Source organism: Solanum verrucosum, unplaced genomic scaffold (assembly GCF_900185275.1).
Source record: "Solanum verrucosum unplaced genomic scaffold, falcon-dt-bn FXZP01000229.1, whole genome shotgun sequence".
NCBI classification, from domain to species: domain Eukaryota; kingdom Viridiplantae; phylum Streptophyta; class Magnoliopsida; order Solanales; family Solanaceae; genus Solanum; species Solanum verrucosum.
Window position 1 is genome coordinate 5,691,748 of NW_026020011.1, and position 19,242 is coordinate 5,710,989.

Genomic DNA, 19,242 nt, shown 5'->3' on the forward strand with positions numbered 1-19,242 from the left:
ACACATAAAAAAATTAAATATATAATTAAGAGATTATTTCAAATTTATACCACCAAACATGTGAGACAAGTGTTGTCATATGTCTCGTGTTTACTTTGGACAAGTTGTTTTGGATGGTTGTTGTCTATTTTATCATTAAATATAAATATTTATTTTGATTATCTAAAAATATTTTATGTATATAATTAAATTTATTATTAATGACGATTATGATTGTAACATTGCTTTTTTCCCCTCCCATTTTAGACTTACTTATTATTTCATAATTACATTTTATTTTTTTATTATAACTTTACCTTATCTCCTACTTTTCTTATAGTGGTAGCTTTTAAATTAATGATGTATGACATTATATAATGATGAAAATTGTTATAATCAATTTGAATATTATATAGTATAATATAATATAAAAAGATAATGTAACAACAATTTCAATAAAGTATGAAGAAGTTTGTAATATGATAACACAAATCTAAATTAATCGAAATTTAATGTGAATACCGACCAATTGTTGATTACTTTGTCCTATGTATCACCTACTCCCCTTGGCTTTAAAGAATAAAAATAGGCATAATGCGTAAGATAGCATGAAAGCTTCTTTCAATCTCAGCCGTACACGTCTCATATCGCTATTAGATATTTTCTGTATTATATAATATCTATGGCAGAAACTAAACTTTACTATATTATTGCAAATTCCGATAATAATGATTCACGTCGCCGGAGTTTTCATCCTCGTCGGAGTCGCCGTCCTTGCCGCCGTCGAAGGACGTAATGTTTTGAAACTTCCGTCGGAAGCTTCCAGATTCTTCGATGACGCAGATAACTCTGTTGGAACCAGATGGGCCGTCCTTCTTGCCGGATCAAATGGTTATTGGAATTATAGACATCAGGTGATTATATTTTGCGTATTAGAAATGCTATTGTTTGATTTTGAATTTTTTGAATTAGTGTGAGTTCGTGTTTTTCTTCCGATCTACTTCGTTTTGTTTTTGTAATATCTAGAAATTGCCTTCTTTTTTTTTTTGAATAGTAGGTATTAGATGATTACTGTTTATGGTGAAAATATGAAGGAAAATTTTCAGTAAATGTATGTCGATGTTATGTTTAAGTGATGAATGAAAAATTTGAGCTGCTTGCATAATGTTTTCTTTGTTTGGTTGAATGACAAAGTGAGCTAGAAAACACTGCACTTGGATAATTGTCTTTTATAGATGATTGCTGTTTTTGGTGAAAATACGAAGGGAAATTCAGTAAATGTATGTTATATATTATGTTTGAGAGATAAATGAAAATTGAGCTGCTTGCATAATGTATTTTCTGTTTGGTTGAATGATATAGTGAGCTAGGGAGCATTGCACTTGGATATTGTCTTTATTGCTGTTTTTGGTGAAAATAGGAAGGAAAATTTTCAGTAAATCTATGTTGATGTTATGTTTAAGAGATAAATGAAAATTGAGCTGCTTGGATAATGTATTCTTTGTTTGGTTGAATGAGCTTGTGAGCTAGGAAACAGTGCACTTGGATAATTGTCTTTATTGCTGTTTTTGGTGAAATGAAGGAGGAAAATTTTCACTAAATCTATGTTGATGTTATGTTTAAGAGATTAAATGAAAATTGAGATGCTTGCATAATTTATTCTTTGTTTGGTTGAATGAGCTAGCGAGCTAGAAAATACTGCACTTGGATGATTCAGTAAAGGGTTATACTGCACTTATTGGAATTTGGACTTTGGTTATATGTATTGTGCAGTACTTGTTAGAATTAAAGGCTATAAACAAAGACTTTCATCACTATTAGCTCCCGTTTGGCTATAGATTATGAAGTTGAAACTTGAATTTTTGAGCTTTTGGAATTTGAAGTTGTGTTTGGACATGCATTTTACTTGGAAAAAAATTGAAATTTGTGAGGGGAAGTCCCAAACTCGCCAAAACTGGTCTGAGCCAATTCTTGGGAACTTGAAAATATTGAAGCTCAGATTTTGATCAAATTTCATGGCCAAACTGATATTTGAAGATAACATTACAAAAGTTACTCTCAAAATCTATGGTGGTAGCTTTCCAAGTTTGTGAAACGCATCCCATTAAGACAACCAGCCAGTTAAAACCGAATCAGTTTGTAAAAAGTTTTGCTAAGACAACAGTTTCCTTCTTTTGATAGATTAGATTTGGGACTAGAGAATGGAATAAACCGGCTCCTAACTGTAACTTTTAGGGAGTGTCTTTATAATATTTCTTTTCTCATACGTTTACTGATAAGCCTTGTCGACCTTGACTTCTGTATCAGGCTGATGTATGCCATGCATATCAGCTATTGAGAAAAGGTGGTCTCAAAGATGAAAATATTATTGTCTTCATGTATGATGACATTGCTCACCATGAAGAGAACCCAAGACCAGGAGTTATCATTAATAGTCCTACTGGTGATGATGTTTACGAAGGAGTTCCTAAGGTTGGTGTTTTTCATCATCATTTAGTATATACCTAAACTATACTCCTGTCTCATGTGCTATATCTCGAGGCAGGATTACACGGGAGATGATGTTAATGTGCACAACTTTTTAGCTGTTCTCCTTGGTAACAAAACTGCTCTTACTGGAGGTAGCGGAAAGGTGGTGAATAGTGGTCCAAATGATCATATTTTCATATTCTATAGTGATCATGGTGGCCCTGGGGTGCTTGGTAAGTAGCTTATGTGTGCCTCTTTTGGTTGTTGTTTTGCTTTCTATATGTAGCGCTTTTATACTAATTTCGTCATGAAATTTTTGAAGGCTTGCGCATCTGTGTCTGCACCTCGAGAATTTCACGTGTATTGAATATGATTGACCATTGTCTCACTGCTTTCTACTGTTTGAGAAATAGATGATACATATTCGTTCTGTTTCTATTTAGGCAAGCAAATAATCTTTATTTAATATTATCTCTGGTTCTCTTATCTGCTGAATCTGCTTATACCTTTGAACATTCTGTTTGTTTTTGAGTTCAATTAGTTCACCAATAGAAATTATGGTAATGGTCCCCTAATCCAACCTCTCCCCAATCCCAAACTAAAAAAAAATGTCTGGGGAAAAATCTCTTAAGAAAAACAAAAAGAACACTTTATACTCATGGATCCAATATCACAGCTTAACCTTTCCTCTTTCATCCTAATTGACAATCACATGTCTGATTTTTTGTAATAGATATCTGTTGTAAAATCTTACAGAAAATACCTTCATCACGAACACTTATCGAATTCACCAAAGCTTGTACTTCACCACAAAACTCTTGTAGGAAATTCTCATAGCTTGAGGCGTGTCGAAAGACACTGTCCTTAAGGATATTTCACCCGGTATGGGTGTATCCCCCAGGATTCAACAAGCTCTTCTAGTATAAAACTAGGAGCCAAAAACTAACAAAGATTTATTTAAAAGAAAACCCAGCACTCAAGGAATTGAAGAAGAAGAATATTGTTTCTTACCAGTGAAATTGTGTTCTTCTCTACTCTCAAAGTAGTAACACAGAGAATATATATAAAGGAATCACTCCACACAAAGAACAAGAAGTTAATCCCTTCAACGTATAGTTTTCAACAGCTATAAGAGAATTAATGTAGCTCATAAATATGATGATTTAAATGAATATTAAGGTATTGTCATAATAAGGAATAATAACTCATTAAAGGCTAAATAATACTCCCTCTGTCCCTATTTACTTGTCCACTTTTGAATTGACACACCTATTAAGAAAACAATTAATGACATAATGAGTTTACCATTTTATCCCTATTAATTATGAAGTGGATGAAAAGTTCTACATTTTTCAAACTAATTAGTCATTTAATTGAGAGTAAAATAGGTAAAAAAAAATTTGTCCTTTCTTGATTTGTCAAAATGAGACAAGAAATTAGGGACAACTATAAAAAGAAAAGTGGACAAGTAATTAGGGACAGAGGGAGTAATGAATAAGGAAGATGTTACTATTTATAGTAATGCTTGAATATTATTGTCATACAATAAAGAGTCATTAATAAAGAGATTAAGGAATGAATCTTAGACAATAATATGAATACTTCTTTTTGAGATACTAGAATTATTTTTCCAACAATATCTGTGGTGAATATATCGCCAGCAAAGGACTCAACATATTCTCTATCTTATCTCTTTGTAGTATCTGTTCATGAACCACTTTCACATTCAGTCATCAAGCTTTGAATTGAGCACCTATGTCTGTAGTTCTATATTGTGTGGATCAATAAGAAAGTGGTATTTTCATGGAAGTGAATTTTAACAGATACTCCCTTCGTTCCACTTTGGCGTGATATTCTTATTAGCCAGTTTCAAACAGAATGACACATTTCAATATTTACTTAATGAGAAGCTTTTATAGCCACAGGAAGGCTATGGCATGTTTAAGACCACAGGTTTCATAAGTTTTGTAGCCTCAAAAACGTTTTAAGGAATTTTTAGGACCAATAGATTGTCCTTTTAATTCTGCATGTTTGCTGTCAGTCTATTATATTTTCATAAACTTGGTTTATTGAATTATAGGTTGGATAAATTATATCACTGCTATGTTTACATATCTGCTAAACTGTCATGTGTACTAGGGATGCCTACCAATCCTTATCTATATGCAAATGATCTGATTGCTGTGTTGAAAAAGAAGCATGCCGCTGGGACATATAAAAGCTTGGTGAGCTGTTATATTCAATTGTCTTTTAAATATTTGTGAAGCCACTTCCGTATTTTCTCTTAATTTTTTAATTGTTTCTTCTTTTGCTTACTATTTCCAGGTACTGTACATTGAAGCTTGTGAGTCTGGAAGTATATTTGAAGGACTTCTTCCTAAGGGTCTAAATATTTATGCCACAACAGCTTCAAATGCTGAAGAGAGCAGCTGGGGAACCTATTGTCCCGGAGAATATCCTAGTCCTCCTCCTGAATATGAGACCTGTCTGGGTGATTTGTATGCTGTTTCCTGGATGGAGGACAGGTATATGCAGCTTCTGAACTTTACTGGATGATTTTGAGTTTTACTTGTTTTGTTATTAAATGACTATGAAGTTTGTTCTTGTCCTTTTTTTTCTGGCTTTGCCTGAAATTCTTGAGATCTCTTGATTTATTATTTTCTCAATCTTAGAGGCTGAATTATTCTTATATTCCATGCGGAAGAATGTGTCAATTGCAAATAAAATTACATGCATGTGACTTGCCAATGCAAGGAGGGACTTGTTATATGTGGATTTCTGTTTCCGTTACTTGTCCTTTTCAAATTTGGATTTTACACTATGATCTGGATTTTATGTTTAAAAAATTATGGTTCTGCTAAATGATCACAGTAGTCCTATACGTTGTTGCTGAACCATTTTGTGTTTCTATTTCTGTGCAGTGAAATGCACAATTTGCGGACTGAAAATTTGAGGCAGCAGTATCACCTGGTAAGTACTTTTGGACATTGAGGATTAGGTCATCTAGCTGATGTGGTAGTTTAGAAAGTAAAAATAATAACAAAATAAGGAATTTGGAATGCTGAAGCAAATGTATTGGTGTTAAAAGAGAAGAACAAAGGGGTTTCACAATTACCGATCCAATGATATAGTTTCTCTCTATCCTTTATTATGGTGACATTTTAATTATTTTGTGTATTTGCATCTCTACTGCTGTTTTTTGCAGGTCAAAAAGAGAACTGCTAATGGAAATACTGCCTATGGTTCCCATGTCATGCAATTTGGTGATCTACAACTGAGTATGGAGTCTCTATTCAGGTTTATGGGTACAAATCCTGCAAATGATAACTACACTTATGTAGATGACAATTCCTTGTGGGCATCATCAAAGTCTGTAAACCAGCGTGATGCAGATCTTTTACATTTCTGGGACAAGGTATGCCCCAACAAACGCCCCCTTAGTGTTTTGGTAGAACTCAGAGATTCCTGAGTTTGAGGAAAATGAGTTTGCACTAAACATAAGAATCAAAAATATCAAATACTACATAACAAACCAGCAGGAAATAAAGCTATTGAATCTTAAAGCACATATTAGTTAACAGTATGTCCTCTTTAAAAAATATCTTTGCACCATGTTGCTACCATGGATGGTTTCATAACCATATTAATGTGGTATAGCTGGTTTCCAAAAAAGACACTAGCATTACATTTATGAACGATAGTGATGCTAAACAGGCGGGAAACTTAGTGGTGTTCCAAGGTTGTGCTAAGCCGCAAGAGTTATTTTTAACAAGTCACATTGCAATTCGTTGGTCCTTATGTGTATGTATTAATTGGCATTTGGCTGCATTATTGAAAATTGGTGCCCAATTTGGCTGCTTATGATGTCATTACGAGCTGAGTGGCCATTGTGCCTCTGATGTGAAATGCTTTCTTGCTGACTTCCTATTCTTCCTCAATGCTGGCAGTTCCGCAAGGCTCCTGAAGGCTCTGCTCGGAAAGTTGAAGCTCAGAAACAATTCACTGAAGCTATGTCACACAGAATGCACCTAGATGAGCGCATTGCCCTTGTTGGTAAGCTTCTGTTTGGAATTCAAAAAGGTCCAGAGGTGCTGAAGCATGTTCGATCTGCTGGTCAGCCTCTTGTTGATGATTGGGCCTGCCTTAAATCCTTTGTAAGCACAAAAAAAACTGCAATCTCATAGAACTCTTAATGTTTGAGATTTGGTTCATCATTGTAGTTTGTCTGAACGCATGGAACACAATTATCTTTTTGCGACTTTTGTGCCTCGGAATCAAACTAATCTATCATATCTGCAGGTAAGAACATTTGAGTCACACTGTGGATCGTTATCTCAATATGGAATGAAACACATGCGTTCCATTGCCAATATCTGTAATGCTGGAATTCAGATGGAGCAGATGGTGGAGGCATCAGTACAAGCTTGTCCTAGCATCCCCTCCAATACTTGGAGTTCCCTCCACAGGGGCTTTAGTGCGTAAACGCCATGGAATGTGCAGTTTCGCACTTTGATGCTGGTAATAATAATAGTTGCTGTTATCAGTGTCATTTCGTGTCCTATTTGCAAATTGCAATTTGATCCTGGTATTATTGAAGTCTACCATTATTGGTAATCAGAATTCATGTATTGTTTGTAAATTGGTGCTCTGTAAATACAGTTGAAAAAGCACAACTTATCGTGTTGAATATTGATAATATTTGAAAGGACATTTCTCATTTCAAGTAAATGGCAAGACCTCCATAATATGGGATTTTCCTCTCGAATAAATTGAAGGGAACCCACTGATGAATGGAAATTTTAACGATAGGAGGGAGAGTTACACCAGTGTGCATCTTCTTGGCAATTTCATTAATCAAAGTCATATCCCAGTGGACAAAACATCCTACGTTAGAAATTGTCATGGCTTGAATCCACGACCTTTAAGTCACATGAGACAACTTTACCATTGCTTCTAAGCTGCCCTCATCACAATGATATGATATGCCAAAAATAATAAGCATACTAGATGTATTGTAATTCATATGTAAGAATGTCACCCGGGCACATTATTTGAACTCCGTTATCTATAACATGTGTCCAATTTTCTAAAATTATTTACCTGCTTGAACTTCAACCATATGAAACTTAAAATATTTAGACTTCATCAAGCCTAACTTCAAACACCACGTGTCTGAAGTTGTTCCGAAGAGTATCTTATAGAAAACAAGAACAACGTCTTCATTCAGACAGAAAAATTTGGAAATTACTCACGTACGTAAAAATAAGATTACTTCTAGTAAATGAAAAGACTAAAGGCCTTAAAACAACAGTAGATCAGATGATTCTGCAATGGAAAAAAGAAGAGAGCTCATCAACACTGATCCATTTGTATTCTTAGACTGACTTAAGACTTCACAACAAAATGATTACTATACAGGAAAACAGTGGAGTTGGAAAGGAAGAGGGGTGGGGTGGGGTGGGGGTAGGGATAGGGGGTGACATACTGACCAGATTACCTACCCACATTAGTTTCCGTCTCCATAGAACACTAAAACAAGAAGGATTAGAAACAGTACAACTATAGAGAGTTGGTTTGATTTGTCAACTGCTTATGATATCATTGGCTAGAGACAACAACAGCATTTTCATCAGTTGGTGCCGAGTCAGAGGTAGCTGACTTCTTTGTAAGGGACTTGGGAATGTCAAGGTCATCTTGCACACAACGTTGCTGAGGGTGGGAAAGAAGTGTACACATGTGACGGAATAGGACACGAGTAAGCCCCTGACCACTCTCAAATATGTAACCCTCGTATTCACTGACATGTTCCAGGGCCTCGACAAGGGCATCATACACCTTTTGAGGGCAATTGTCAGGTCCGGGCTTGTCATGAAGGTAAACTACGTCCAAAGTGAAGAGCTTTTGGGTAGCAGGCCATTGATGCTGTGGTGGTATAGATGACCTACAATATAGAAGTATCTGCATAATAAAGAGAATACATGTTAATTAACACTTCCTAGCAACCAATTGTACAGAGAGAATAAATTTGCAAGCATTAGATGTTTATGAAAATGTATCGAATAATCATTTGCATAATATTGGCCTAGGATACACTTAAAAGAGGAAATATGGTCAGTGAGGATTCATATTGCCGACCTTCAACTTGTTTGGGGCTGAGCTGTAGTTGTAATCATTCAGAAGAGAGCATCTAGTGAGAAATGAGAATGGTTCAAACTCATAAAAATTACCAGTAGATCAAAGGAAATGAGAATAACTGAATTTCATGAAGGTAAAAAACCATTTTAGATCCCACAAGACACTGAAAGATAAAAACCCTTCACTGATAAAGGAAAAGAAAAATCTTCTAGGCACTTTCAGAGTCTCACATTCAAAAGATTTACTTAGCTTCTATGTGGCTATCTTTTGAGGTAATTTCAGACCTTTTGCCACTGATTGATGCAGTACTTTTAAATGTTGCTATTGTAACAGACTTATTACTACCTGCACATGGCATGGTACCATAGACATGAAAGAATAAAAGGACCTGCACACACAACTCAAATATAATCTTAACACACAAGCAGTAAGCATTGTTCAAATAATCAAAAGAAAACACTTCTGATTTGACACCGTCGTAGTTGGAGGTTTCCTGTATAAACTAGAACTTCTCAGTCAATAAAACTAATTGATAGTTGAAGGAGGTGACAGCTGGTGATTATGCTTGCTATGACCTCGATACAAGTAAAGACCTTTTTAGTTTTCAGAAGGAAGTAGAAGATACTTTTATGCATATAGACACCTGAACCTACTCTCGGTTGCATCTTTCATTTGCCTTGACAAACACCATATGCTATCCTTATCAGATATACCTCACGTCCAACCTAACATCAATCCAAACTGGTGTGATCTTTCTCAGGTTCATATGATTTCAAGAAGTTTATCTTCCCTTCTTCTGTAGCTTTTCTGCATCTGTTCCTCGTGATAAACAACTACCTAAAACCCACTATTAGTACTCATTCTTTTTCACCTTAACATCTTTTTTTTATGACAAGGGAAACCTGCAGCCGCTACCCTTTGGGTGCGCACAGGGTAAAATCCCCGCTCCTATGCAATAGCTCCCAAACCACATAGGAGAGGTAATCTGCACTAGGCAAGCCTGGTGCGACGAGCTCGACCCAGAAGGCAAACCCCTTGCTTTCGTTGGCAAGGGGTTTCGAACTTGAGACCTCCAACGTGGAAGTCCCAAGCTCAAACCACTGGGCCACCCCGAAGGGTTCATCTTAACATCTTTTCATTATTGGAGTTGTGTCTCTACACGTTGGCAGCCCATGACCCAATCTAGATATAGCTAATGCCACCTGGAAGCTATTTAAAAATTTTCTAGTTAACCTTAATACTAGAGACTAGTATCCTGCTTTAGGTCGCCTTAAATAAGGTATTTTCCCTGGAGTGTAGAGACCAATCTCTTGGGCGTTAAAGTGTTTTAGTGCAAGAATTAACAGATGGAAAAGCAATATGTTTGTGAACTTAAAGTCAGCAAGTTTTCCGAAATGAAAATCTCGTTTAAGGTGGCTATGAGATGTGCAAACAAACAAAACACATCTTTTATTTTTACATATCCATAAGCACTCCCACTAACATCATGATAGTAAATTTCACTGCTACTGAATCAGGGACTGATAATGAATAAGATGAATGACTAAACAAAGAAGATAAATCCCTTAATTCGGTAATCTAGGCTAATTTAGGCCGACTAAATCAACTAGAGAAGAAGTGTTTCTTTCCAACAATAGCATGTATAAGTGGCATGAAATAAAGCAAATAAAAGGAAAGAAGAAAACTACATTACTAACTTCATCAAAAGAAAACTACATATTTAATTGTAAAATGCAAGTATGTCAAGTAGTTGATCTCCTTTCCTCCTTCAGTTGGATCTACTAGCTTTTCTGAGTATGTTGAGAAACCATCTTTTCATTTTATTCAGAAAAAGAACCCAAAGTACGTTACCAAAATTAGAATTATTTGCCCCCATTCTCACATTGGTGCTAGGATATTTGGTCTAGCTGTGTTCTTAATATCTTGTTTGCCAAGATGAAAGTGCATCAAGAGTAGTCACGCATATGGTGCTTGTTCTCTGCAACATTCAACCTCAGAAACCGAAGACTCAATATTGGTTGAGACACACAAAACTAAAGTTGTATTTACTTAACAACTCAAATACCATTACTTATTGCTACAGCACTATCAACCACATGATGAAGCAAAACCATTTTTTTTTAGTAGTCGTGCTCAGATTAATAGCTAAGAGATAATTCTAGAAATAGAACACATCTGCTCATTACATTGCACCAAAACTGAGTAGCTGATTTACCATGCGTCATTCATATGCAAAATAGCTTCTATAATTTTCTTAGCAAACCAAATGTTAACCTTCTCCATATAAAAAGTTCAGCACCAGATGTCCTAAAGTCAAATGAAAAGACACATTGCTAATCACATCCTTACCACCCTGAGTATCCGATTTTGTGCACGTGTCTTTTTTGCTTCATGAGCTGCCACTCGAAATAGTTGAGTAAGGTCTGCATGGCCACAAGGTGACTCTACTGCAATACCCCGGCATGCAGAAACTACTGAGTCAATGTCACTAGTAAACTCTTTCCGAACCTTCATCAATAGAAATTTGAGAAGACAAGTCAATTTCAATACTCTACGCTATCTTCCCACCAGTAAATTGGAACAGGAAGATATAGATTTGATAAGATAACTTAAGCAGGCCATAAAAGTTTCAAATAACTTATACTACAATAAGAACATAAATATATAGCAGAGCAGCTCTTGGAAGTCATCAATAAAAGCAGCATAAGTTTATGTTTGAAATCATTCATCAAACAGGAATACATCATAATAGCGAAGGGGGAAAGTGAGAAGAAAATACATCAAAGTTAAGGAGATATTCTAAACCACTCATACACTTTTACAAACTCCGTCAAACCAATTTCATGCTAAGAAGCAGGATTCTACATCTTAAAAAGCAAGTATTCCTACCAGTGATAACAAATTGTTTCATGCTTGCAATGATTAAGTTTGACAAGTTGTATGATAACAATAGAATAGTGATGAAAGTAACGTGTTGAAACAGTATCTGAAGTATCCCCATCACTAACTACATCGAATTTCTTTAATAACTCTAGGAAGACTACTCCATTACAAGCTTAAGAATGTGGCCACAGAAAATACTTTAGAAGACTAATGCACCATCTAAAGTTGCATGATTTGGATGGCTAACAACTCATTAAGCATTTCTAACTCAAGAGGTATGACAGAGAAGGGGATACACCTTCGATACTCGATGATAATGGGGCCGTCCCTCTACCCTTCTCCACTTAAATACTAGACTTAGTTTGCATGATATTAGCAAGAACTATTTTTTTTATACACATATCAGAATGCCTCATGTTAGTAAGCATTTGAAGAAAAAAAAAGGTATCATAACTGCCTCATATTATACCAGAACTAAGAAAAAGGTCTGCCTAATTATGCAACCGAAAAAACTAATACTCCTTCCTTTCCAGTTTGTCTGCCTTCCTTTCCTTTTTAATCCGTTTCAGAAAAGAATATTTCTTTTCTTATTTGACAACTCTTTAATTTCAATTGACATGTCTAAAACCACAAGATTAGAGGATATTTTGATACATTACATGTCAAACCACAAGATTTAAAAGTATATTTTACTTTCTTAAACTATGAATCAAGTCAAAATCCTACAAACAAATTGAAATGAGAGTGGCTATTTATCACATTATGGGAAGGATAGCAAAATCACTTATTCCACAATTGCATATCTGAAATTCTACATATATTATGAGCATTACCCAATTCAAACTTCAATCAGCTTGAAGAAATTGCAGTAAAAATATTACCCAAGAAGCGGATTTGCCAAGAGTAGCAAAAGCAAAACGGTGATCTGGATTAATAGTGAGCTTGGCATTGACGAATAGAAGGATTGCCTGCTTAATTGAGTCCAACCTGGTGTACGGTCTACCGCCGGCAGCCGCAACCTTCATTTCAACAAGTGATTCGTTGTCCACATCTACACAGAACAGTATGTCTTCGCTTGCTAATCGAGTTGGTTGTAGAGTGTAACGACTCACCGCCGGTGGCCCTGAACCTTGTCCTTCTATTCCCTCCATTTTTCCCGATCAGTCACTTTCTCTCTCTAGCTCCCCTCTTTTCAGACAATTCTCCTCTTTTTTCCCCTTTGGGTTTCTCTCTCTTCGAAGGGATTTTCTGTTTTTTACTTTTTCCGTTTAGCCCCCTTTTGTTGTAAAAATTGCATGATTTAGAAATAGTGAATATTCCTTCAACGAATGGAGGAGGCTAAGTTAATCGAAAGATGATTATCGATTCAAGAACACAAGATATTTCTATTTTTTTTCAAGATAAAAAAAAGGCAGAAAAAATGCTTCGAGTCATGCAAGAGGATATAGTAATCCATATAATACTCTCAGAAAAGCTTGAAAGACTTTAAGCCAGATGATATTTGTATCAGAAATCAACATCAGTGAGTAAATTGAGAATATCTAGAGGCGCAAGACAACTTTCTCTAAGAAATCGACAAATAGGTTCGTAACTTCGAGAGAAAGGATGCCTTCTCACAAAGGGAATTGCGGTAATCAGATCTAAATGATTGATTATGAAAAACACAAGTCTCCGCAAAATCGTAAGATTGAATATGAGGGTTGACGAGTGCACAATGTTGGAAGGTCAAAAAAGTTAGTGTCCTGATAACAATGCAGTTGATGATTGAAGTTCTGTTGAGAGACGATAGTAACTATAACGGTTTTAAGATAACGGAGTTCTTTATTGAGTTTCGACCCATAAAAAAAAACGTAAATCTAAGTACTATCTCGACGAGCAACTCAGTAAAATAAATATATCTACAAAGATGCAAATCATCTGCACCTGCACAACTCTTACTTTAAAATATCATTTTTCTCACTAAACTAAATTTGTCTTTTCTTTCATTCATTTAGAATTTTGGATTTATTAAAATGCTTTTAACTCTGAATTTATATCTTAAATTGTCCTTTTTTTTAAACAATGCGGAAAATATGACATCTTAAATTAAATAATTAAATATGTAAAATTATTTTTATTAATTCATCTGTAATTAATCTCGAATCGAGTTTTAAAAGACCCAATTCTTCTCTTCTTCTACCAACATGACACTGCTCACATAGTCTAAAAGTGTAACTAATACAAAATAATAATAATTGAATTCAGAAATAATAAGACATTCGTATAATTTAACTGTGTAAATAATAATTTTATTATAATTTAGGTCTTATATCTTATCTCTAATACTCCTTTTATTCTTTTTACTTGCCCACAATAATTAATATTGAAGATTAAACCTAAAACAATAGCTTTTCGTATATTAAAAATAACAAATAAAAAAAATATAAATTTAATATAGTACATAAGTAAAATTAGCAATAACAATATCGGCATAACTCTAATCACCAATCGAGTTATATTAACATAATCCAATATTCAGCGCGCGCTTTCCCATATAAGCTGCAGCTTAGCTAGGGTTTACCTTTTTATCTTCTTCATCTTCTCTATTATAAGCACTCTATAGTTTATACGAAGCTAGATAAAACAGAGCAACAAAACAGAACCAGGTAAAAAATCTTATCTGTGAAGCAATATTTTTGATGTTTGAATTATATGTGTTTCTGTACTGTACTGCCTTTTATTATTTTGCGAAATTTGAAATTTTTTGATTCTAAATTGAGAAATTAGAGTGAATTCTGTGTCAAGTTTGAATTTTTCTGTTTATTTTAGTTATACAAATTGAGGGAATTGGTCAATGAGGTGAGTTGAGAATTATGGATTTTCAGGTTCAAATCCCAGCATAGTCAAAACACTAAGTGATTTTATCATATATGTCATCCAAACTAGGAAGATAGAGTTATCCGATACTTGTGTTGTTGGGAGGTAGCAAGTATTCGATATGTGATGCACACAACACAAGTTTGGCCCTGGACACCATAATGGGTGGAGTGAGGGGTTCATCAAACCTACTTCAGTATAAAATTGTTTTGTTTGTATATGGTTAATACTATTTTTATGGATATATAGTAGATGTTGAGCATCCTGCTTCTTCGTGTGTTTACTTTTTCATATTTTAAACTCCTTAATGAAAGTGAAAATGCTTGCTCTGCCATTGGACACCACGGTTTTAAAATAAAGAGGAAATTTTGTGTCCTTATGCATTATTCCTTCTTTCTGTTTGATAAAATTAGACGAAGAATGTTTGTATCAGAAGTGCAGTTTTTTGATTTATTATTCATCTTTTTCAAGTACTTAAATATTTTTCCTTAATTAAGTTGAACGGTCTATAATAAAGTTTTCTTCTTTTCTATGTGAAGGAATTGGTGGTTTACATAGAGGCTGTATACAGTATTATAAGGTAATATGGAGGCTTGTAGCAGAGCTGCAGTGATGGGTTCTTCTCTTCAGCAACCTGTTTGGGTTAATGGATCAGCCTTTCCTTTAAAGGGTGAAGTGAAACTTAATGGGGTCAAGTTATGGTCTGTTAAGCCTTGCAAAGCCTCTCAACTTGAAGGGAGCTTGGTTTCAGGAAGGCCTCCTGCAGTTTCTGTTCCTATTCCAGAAATGGGAGGTAATTTTTCAAACTTACGTTTTATTCCATGTGTACATACACATAAAAACTATGCAGCAGATTCTTGGTGATAGACTTTTCCGTTTTAGTGTCTTCTTGGCTTTTCTATGTGCTCTAGTTTGTATACTACTAGTAGTCTTTGATGTGTTTGTTCTTTTGTATTCTGTGGGGTGTGAAATCGTTTTCTGGAGTTATTCTGTCTACATTTTAAAGTTATTTCATAAACCATATTAGTTAATGCACATGTTAGAAGATTATATAATATAATTGGCTAACTGCTATATATGCTAAAAGTTCTTGAATCATTTTGACTAATGTGTAGTCGATTGGGATTTGGGGGTTTCACTCTTACTTCATGTGTTACCTTCTTGTTGTAGGGTTTGACCATTTTTAATTCTTTGCTCATCGTAGAGTCTTGACAATTATGATCCAACTTAGTGCACCTACAGCCCTCTGGCGTGACTTTTTAAATCACGTAACTCAAGAAATGTGGAACACATTGACATTCCCAGATTTGGGGTTTTGCATTAAGTCCTTGGTAGCCTGCCAATTTACTGCATGGTCTGTGAATGTCCTTTTATTCATATCTACTATTGGTACATGCAAAGCCATCAGCTTGTGATCTTATAATCTTCTTGAAATCAACCAGGGCACTGACATTATTGTTAGAACTCAGAAGTTCTGAAACATTTAATTGTATGTCACTTGTCTTTGTTGACGAAAACGAATGCATTTTTATCTTGAAAACGTTCCATAGTTCTCGTACTTGAATAGTATTTCTCTTCCTTTTCTTTCCTATGTAAGGGTTGTGGTAGTCAAGCCACTTCTTGGCACTTTTCATTTCCGCATTCTAGTGGTATGTGATAGTTCAAGTTGATGAATTTGAATTATGCTTGCTAGCTTATTCTGTTACTCTGTTACTTAGAGCTGTCTGTTGCACTTTCTAGGTGCTGGGAACAACTTTGCAGATTATGGATTGGGTGAAGCTGATCCTGAAGTTCGTGGTATAATTGACAAAGAGAAGGAACGTCAATTTCGGAGTTTAGAGCTTATTGCCTCTGAGAATTTCACATCTCGAGCAGTGATGGAGGCAGTGGGTTCTTGCCTTACAAATAAATACTCCGAAGGACTACCAGGCAAAAGGTAAATTTTATCCCTATGAGAAGAAAAAGAAGAAAAATGAGCATTTTCACATTAATTTTTCTTTATTATTTATCTTTGTGATTACTTTGTTTGATATGAAATATGAATCTCTTCGTGGTAAAAACTTGTTCTTTTTTTCCTTTTGTGTAGCTTATTTAACAACGTTCTTCCTTTGTTCTTGTAAATGAATTCCCTATATCAGATATTATGGTGGAAACGAGTACATTGATGAGTTAGAAATACTCTGTCAAGAGAGGGCTTTGGCAGCCTTTAACTTAGATGGAAAACAGTGGGGTGTCAATGTTCAACCCCTATCTGGTTCTCCAGCAAATTTTGAAGCCTACACAGCAGTTCTCAATCCACATGACCGAATTATGGTTAGTTGTAAGCAGTCTCTTCCTGTTGGTCTTCTAGATTACATGGATTAATATTTGTCTTTAATATTTATCACTCAGGGATTGGACTTGCCTCATGGGGGTCATTTGTCCCATGGATTTATGACTCCTAAAAGACGAGTTTCAGGCACATCTATTTACTTTGAGTCCATGCCTTACCGCCTTGATGAATCTTCAGGTACCGCATGCCTATCTTTGTAGATGCATTAAGCTTTAACTATAATTGTAATCTGATTTTTGTTTCGACTTAACAGGCCTTGTTGATTATGACATGCTTGAGAAAACTGCAACCCTTTTTCGGCCAAAACTTATTATTGCTGGTGCTAGTGCATATCCACGAGATTTTGATTATCCTCGTATGAGAAAGGTACAAAATATTTGGAGTTTGCTAGTTGGAGTTGCTGTTTCATACTGATAATTCACCTTGTTGATATCTTATTTTCTACATCTAATTATTTCTTTTGCTATACGTCTGGAAGATAGCGGATGCTGTTGGAGCCTTTCTCATGATGGATATGGCTCACATCAGTGGGCTTGTTGCTGCCTCTGTAGTTGCTAATCCATTTGAATACTGTGACATTGTTACCACAACAACTCACAAGGTATGATTTAAAATTCTTGAAATATTGTGCATAGCCATTCCAGCTCCTTCTACCCAGCGAAAAATAAAGTTAAAAAGAAAATCACAGAAAGGACAAATGGAGAATGAAATGCAAAAATATTTTTGATGATTTTATTTCCATTGGCCTGATTAAGTTTAATGGCAATGCTTTTGTTCAGTCTCTAAGAGGTCCTAGAGGAGGAATGATCTTCTTCAAGAAAGATCCTGTCCTAGGCGTTGATTTGGAATCTGCCATCAATAATGCTGTTTTTCCTGGCTTGCAGGTCAGTTCCATTTTCTCTCAACACTAATTGTTACCCTACAATTTTTTCTTTTGCTCCCCGGAATGTTAAAACCTATCAATGCCTGGACTATTGGCACTTTAGCTGTATGTTGTATAATGTGGTGAGTTTGACGAGCAATAGCATGCTTTTTTTTCACAGGGTGGTCCACATAATCATACAATTGGAGGACTAGCTGTTTGCTTGAAGCATGCCAAATCACCTGATTTCAAGGCTTATCAGAACAAGGTAAAGATTTTCCTGTCTTTTCACTAGATTGTGGCCATTTATGCGGGAAACATAATTTTTGTGTTTGCAGGTGGTCTCTAACTGTAGAGCTCTTGCAAGCCGGTTAATGGAGTTGGGGTACAAGCTGGTATCTGGAGGAACTGACAATCATTTGGTCCTAGTTGATCTCAGGCCATTGGTAAGTTCTGCATTACACTATTTCTTATCCAGAAAAGAAAAATTCAACTAGGACATGCAAATGTACTGGCAACGCAATCGTAGTTAATGAACTATTAAACTATTAAGCACTGGTGGTTACTGCGGAATTGAAGTGCAACCATATGAATTTGGTAAATATTGGATAGCAAATATTATTTGGTTGATTAATGTATCCATATAGGAAGTCTAAAAACAGGTCGTCAAACTCTGTTAAAGGATCCTTCTGGCTTTTACTTGTTAGTATCTGTGTTTTACCAGCTATAAGCACCAAGATACAACCAACCTCGTCCTGTGAACTTTGATTAACCCGACTACATATGCCAATTAGGGTACTGATGGTGCTAGAGTGGAGAAAATACTTGACATGGCATCAATCACGCTCAATAAGAATTCAGTAGCCGGTAAGTTTAGAAGCTTTAACCATTGTGATTTATTATTGACATCTATTATCTTGTCCTTACACCGTCAATGAAACTGTAGGTGATAAAAGTGCACTAGTGCCTGGTGGTATACGCATAGGCTCACCTGCAATGACAACTCGAGGTTTCTCAGAGAAGGAATTTGTAACTGTTGCAGACCTCATTAACGAGGGTGTGCAGATAACTCTTGAGGCCAAGAGCTTAGTCTCTGGTTCTAAACTCCAAGACTTCATGAAGTTTGTTACTTCACCGGAGTTTCCTTTGATCGATAAGGTGTTAGATCTGCAAAGAAGAGTTGAAGCTTTGACAATCCAATATCCATTGCCTGGCTTGTGATGAAACATTGGTGGAGATTTTTCAGTAGCAAACTGGTTGTATGAAATAGTATAACAGGCAGATTCTTGAAAGTTGATAATGTAGGATGATTGCATGAAATGCTGTCTCCCCACCCCCACCCCCCTTTAGGATTTAAAATGGAAAAAAGTGATCCAAAATTTTGAAAATGTGGAGGAAATATATGAAATACTTGGTAAATGTTTTTTCTATGAATTTTTATCCATCTTTATTAGAATTTAGAAGTTACAATTATACGTACATGTTCAAGCTTTTTATGAAAGAACAAAAAATAAGCTTTTTTTCCATGGAAGGAGCAAACACAATGTACAAGAAACAAGTGTGGTAGGTTTTTGTTTCTAAGGTAGAATTCATCGCGATTAAGAAATAATAAAAGAAAATCTTTCTTTCTCTAAATTAGGGAGTTGAGACTTTCTTGCTCTCAAGTCTGTTGTAAGGTCAATAAGATCACGAAGGAGATTGAATTCTTTCTTCTATCCATATTGAC

General features: G+C 35.3%; 3 protein-coding genes across 3 annotated transcripts; 2 read left to right on the forward strand and 1 right to left on the reverse strand.

Moving 5' to 3' along the window:
- The first annotated feature begins 663 nt into the window (after positions 1-663).
- On the forward strand, positions 664-7,135 carry LOC125820139 (vacuolar-processing enzyme-like). Its single transcript, XM_049499564.1, has 9 exons — positions 664-893; positions 2,287-2,451; positions 2,525-2,681; positions 4,588-4,673; positions 4,774-4,973; positions 5,370-5,418; positions 5,654-5,863; positions 6,396-6,602; positions 6,748-7,135. Exons 1-9 carry the CDS (start codon positions 708-710, stop codon positions 6,928-6,930), a joined length of 1,443 nt encoding a protein of 480 aa, XP_049355521.1. The 5' UTR covers positions 664-707; the 3' UTR covers positions 6,931-7,135.
- A 795-nt stretch (positions 7,136-7,930) lies between these two features.
- LOC125820141 (uncharacterized) lies at positions 7,931-12,707 on the reverse strand. Its single transcript, XM_049499566.1, has 3 exons — positions 12,348-12,707; positions 10,933-11,091; positions 7,931-8,406 (listed from the first exon to the last, which is right to left on the reverse strand). Exons 1-3 carry the CDS (start codon positions 12,615-12,617, stop codon positions 8,047-8,049), a joined length of 789 nt encoding a protein of 262 aa, XP_049355523.1. The 5' UTR covers positions 12,618-12,707; the 3' UTR covers positions 7,931-8,046.
- A 2,149-nt stretch (positions 12,708-14,856) lies between these two features.
- Positions 14,857-18,920, forward strand: LOC125820137 (serine hydroxymethyltransferase 3, chloroplastic-like). Its single transcript, XM_049499561.1, has 11 exons — positions 14,857-15,115; positions 16,063-16,258; positions 16,461-16,635; positions 16,714-16,831; positions 16,908-17,020; positions 17,133-17,255; positions 17,434-17,538; positions 17,698-17,784; positions 17,855-17,962; positions 18,311-18,383; positions 18,463-18,920. The coding sequence occupies exons 1-11, from the start codon at positions 14,908-14,910 to the stop codon at positions 18,735-18,737; spliced, it is 1,581 nt and encodes a 526-aa protein (XP_049355518.1). The 5' UTR covers positions 14,857-14,907; the 3' UTR covers positions 18,738-18,920.
- Positions 18,921-19,242: the final 322 nt, after the last annotated feature.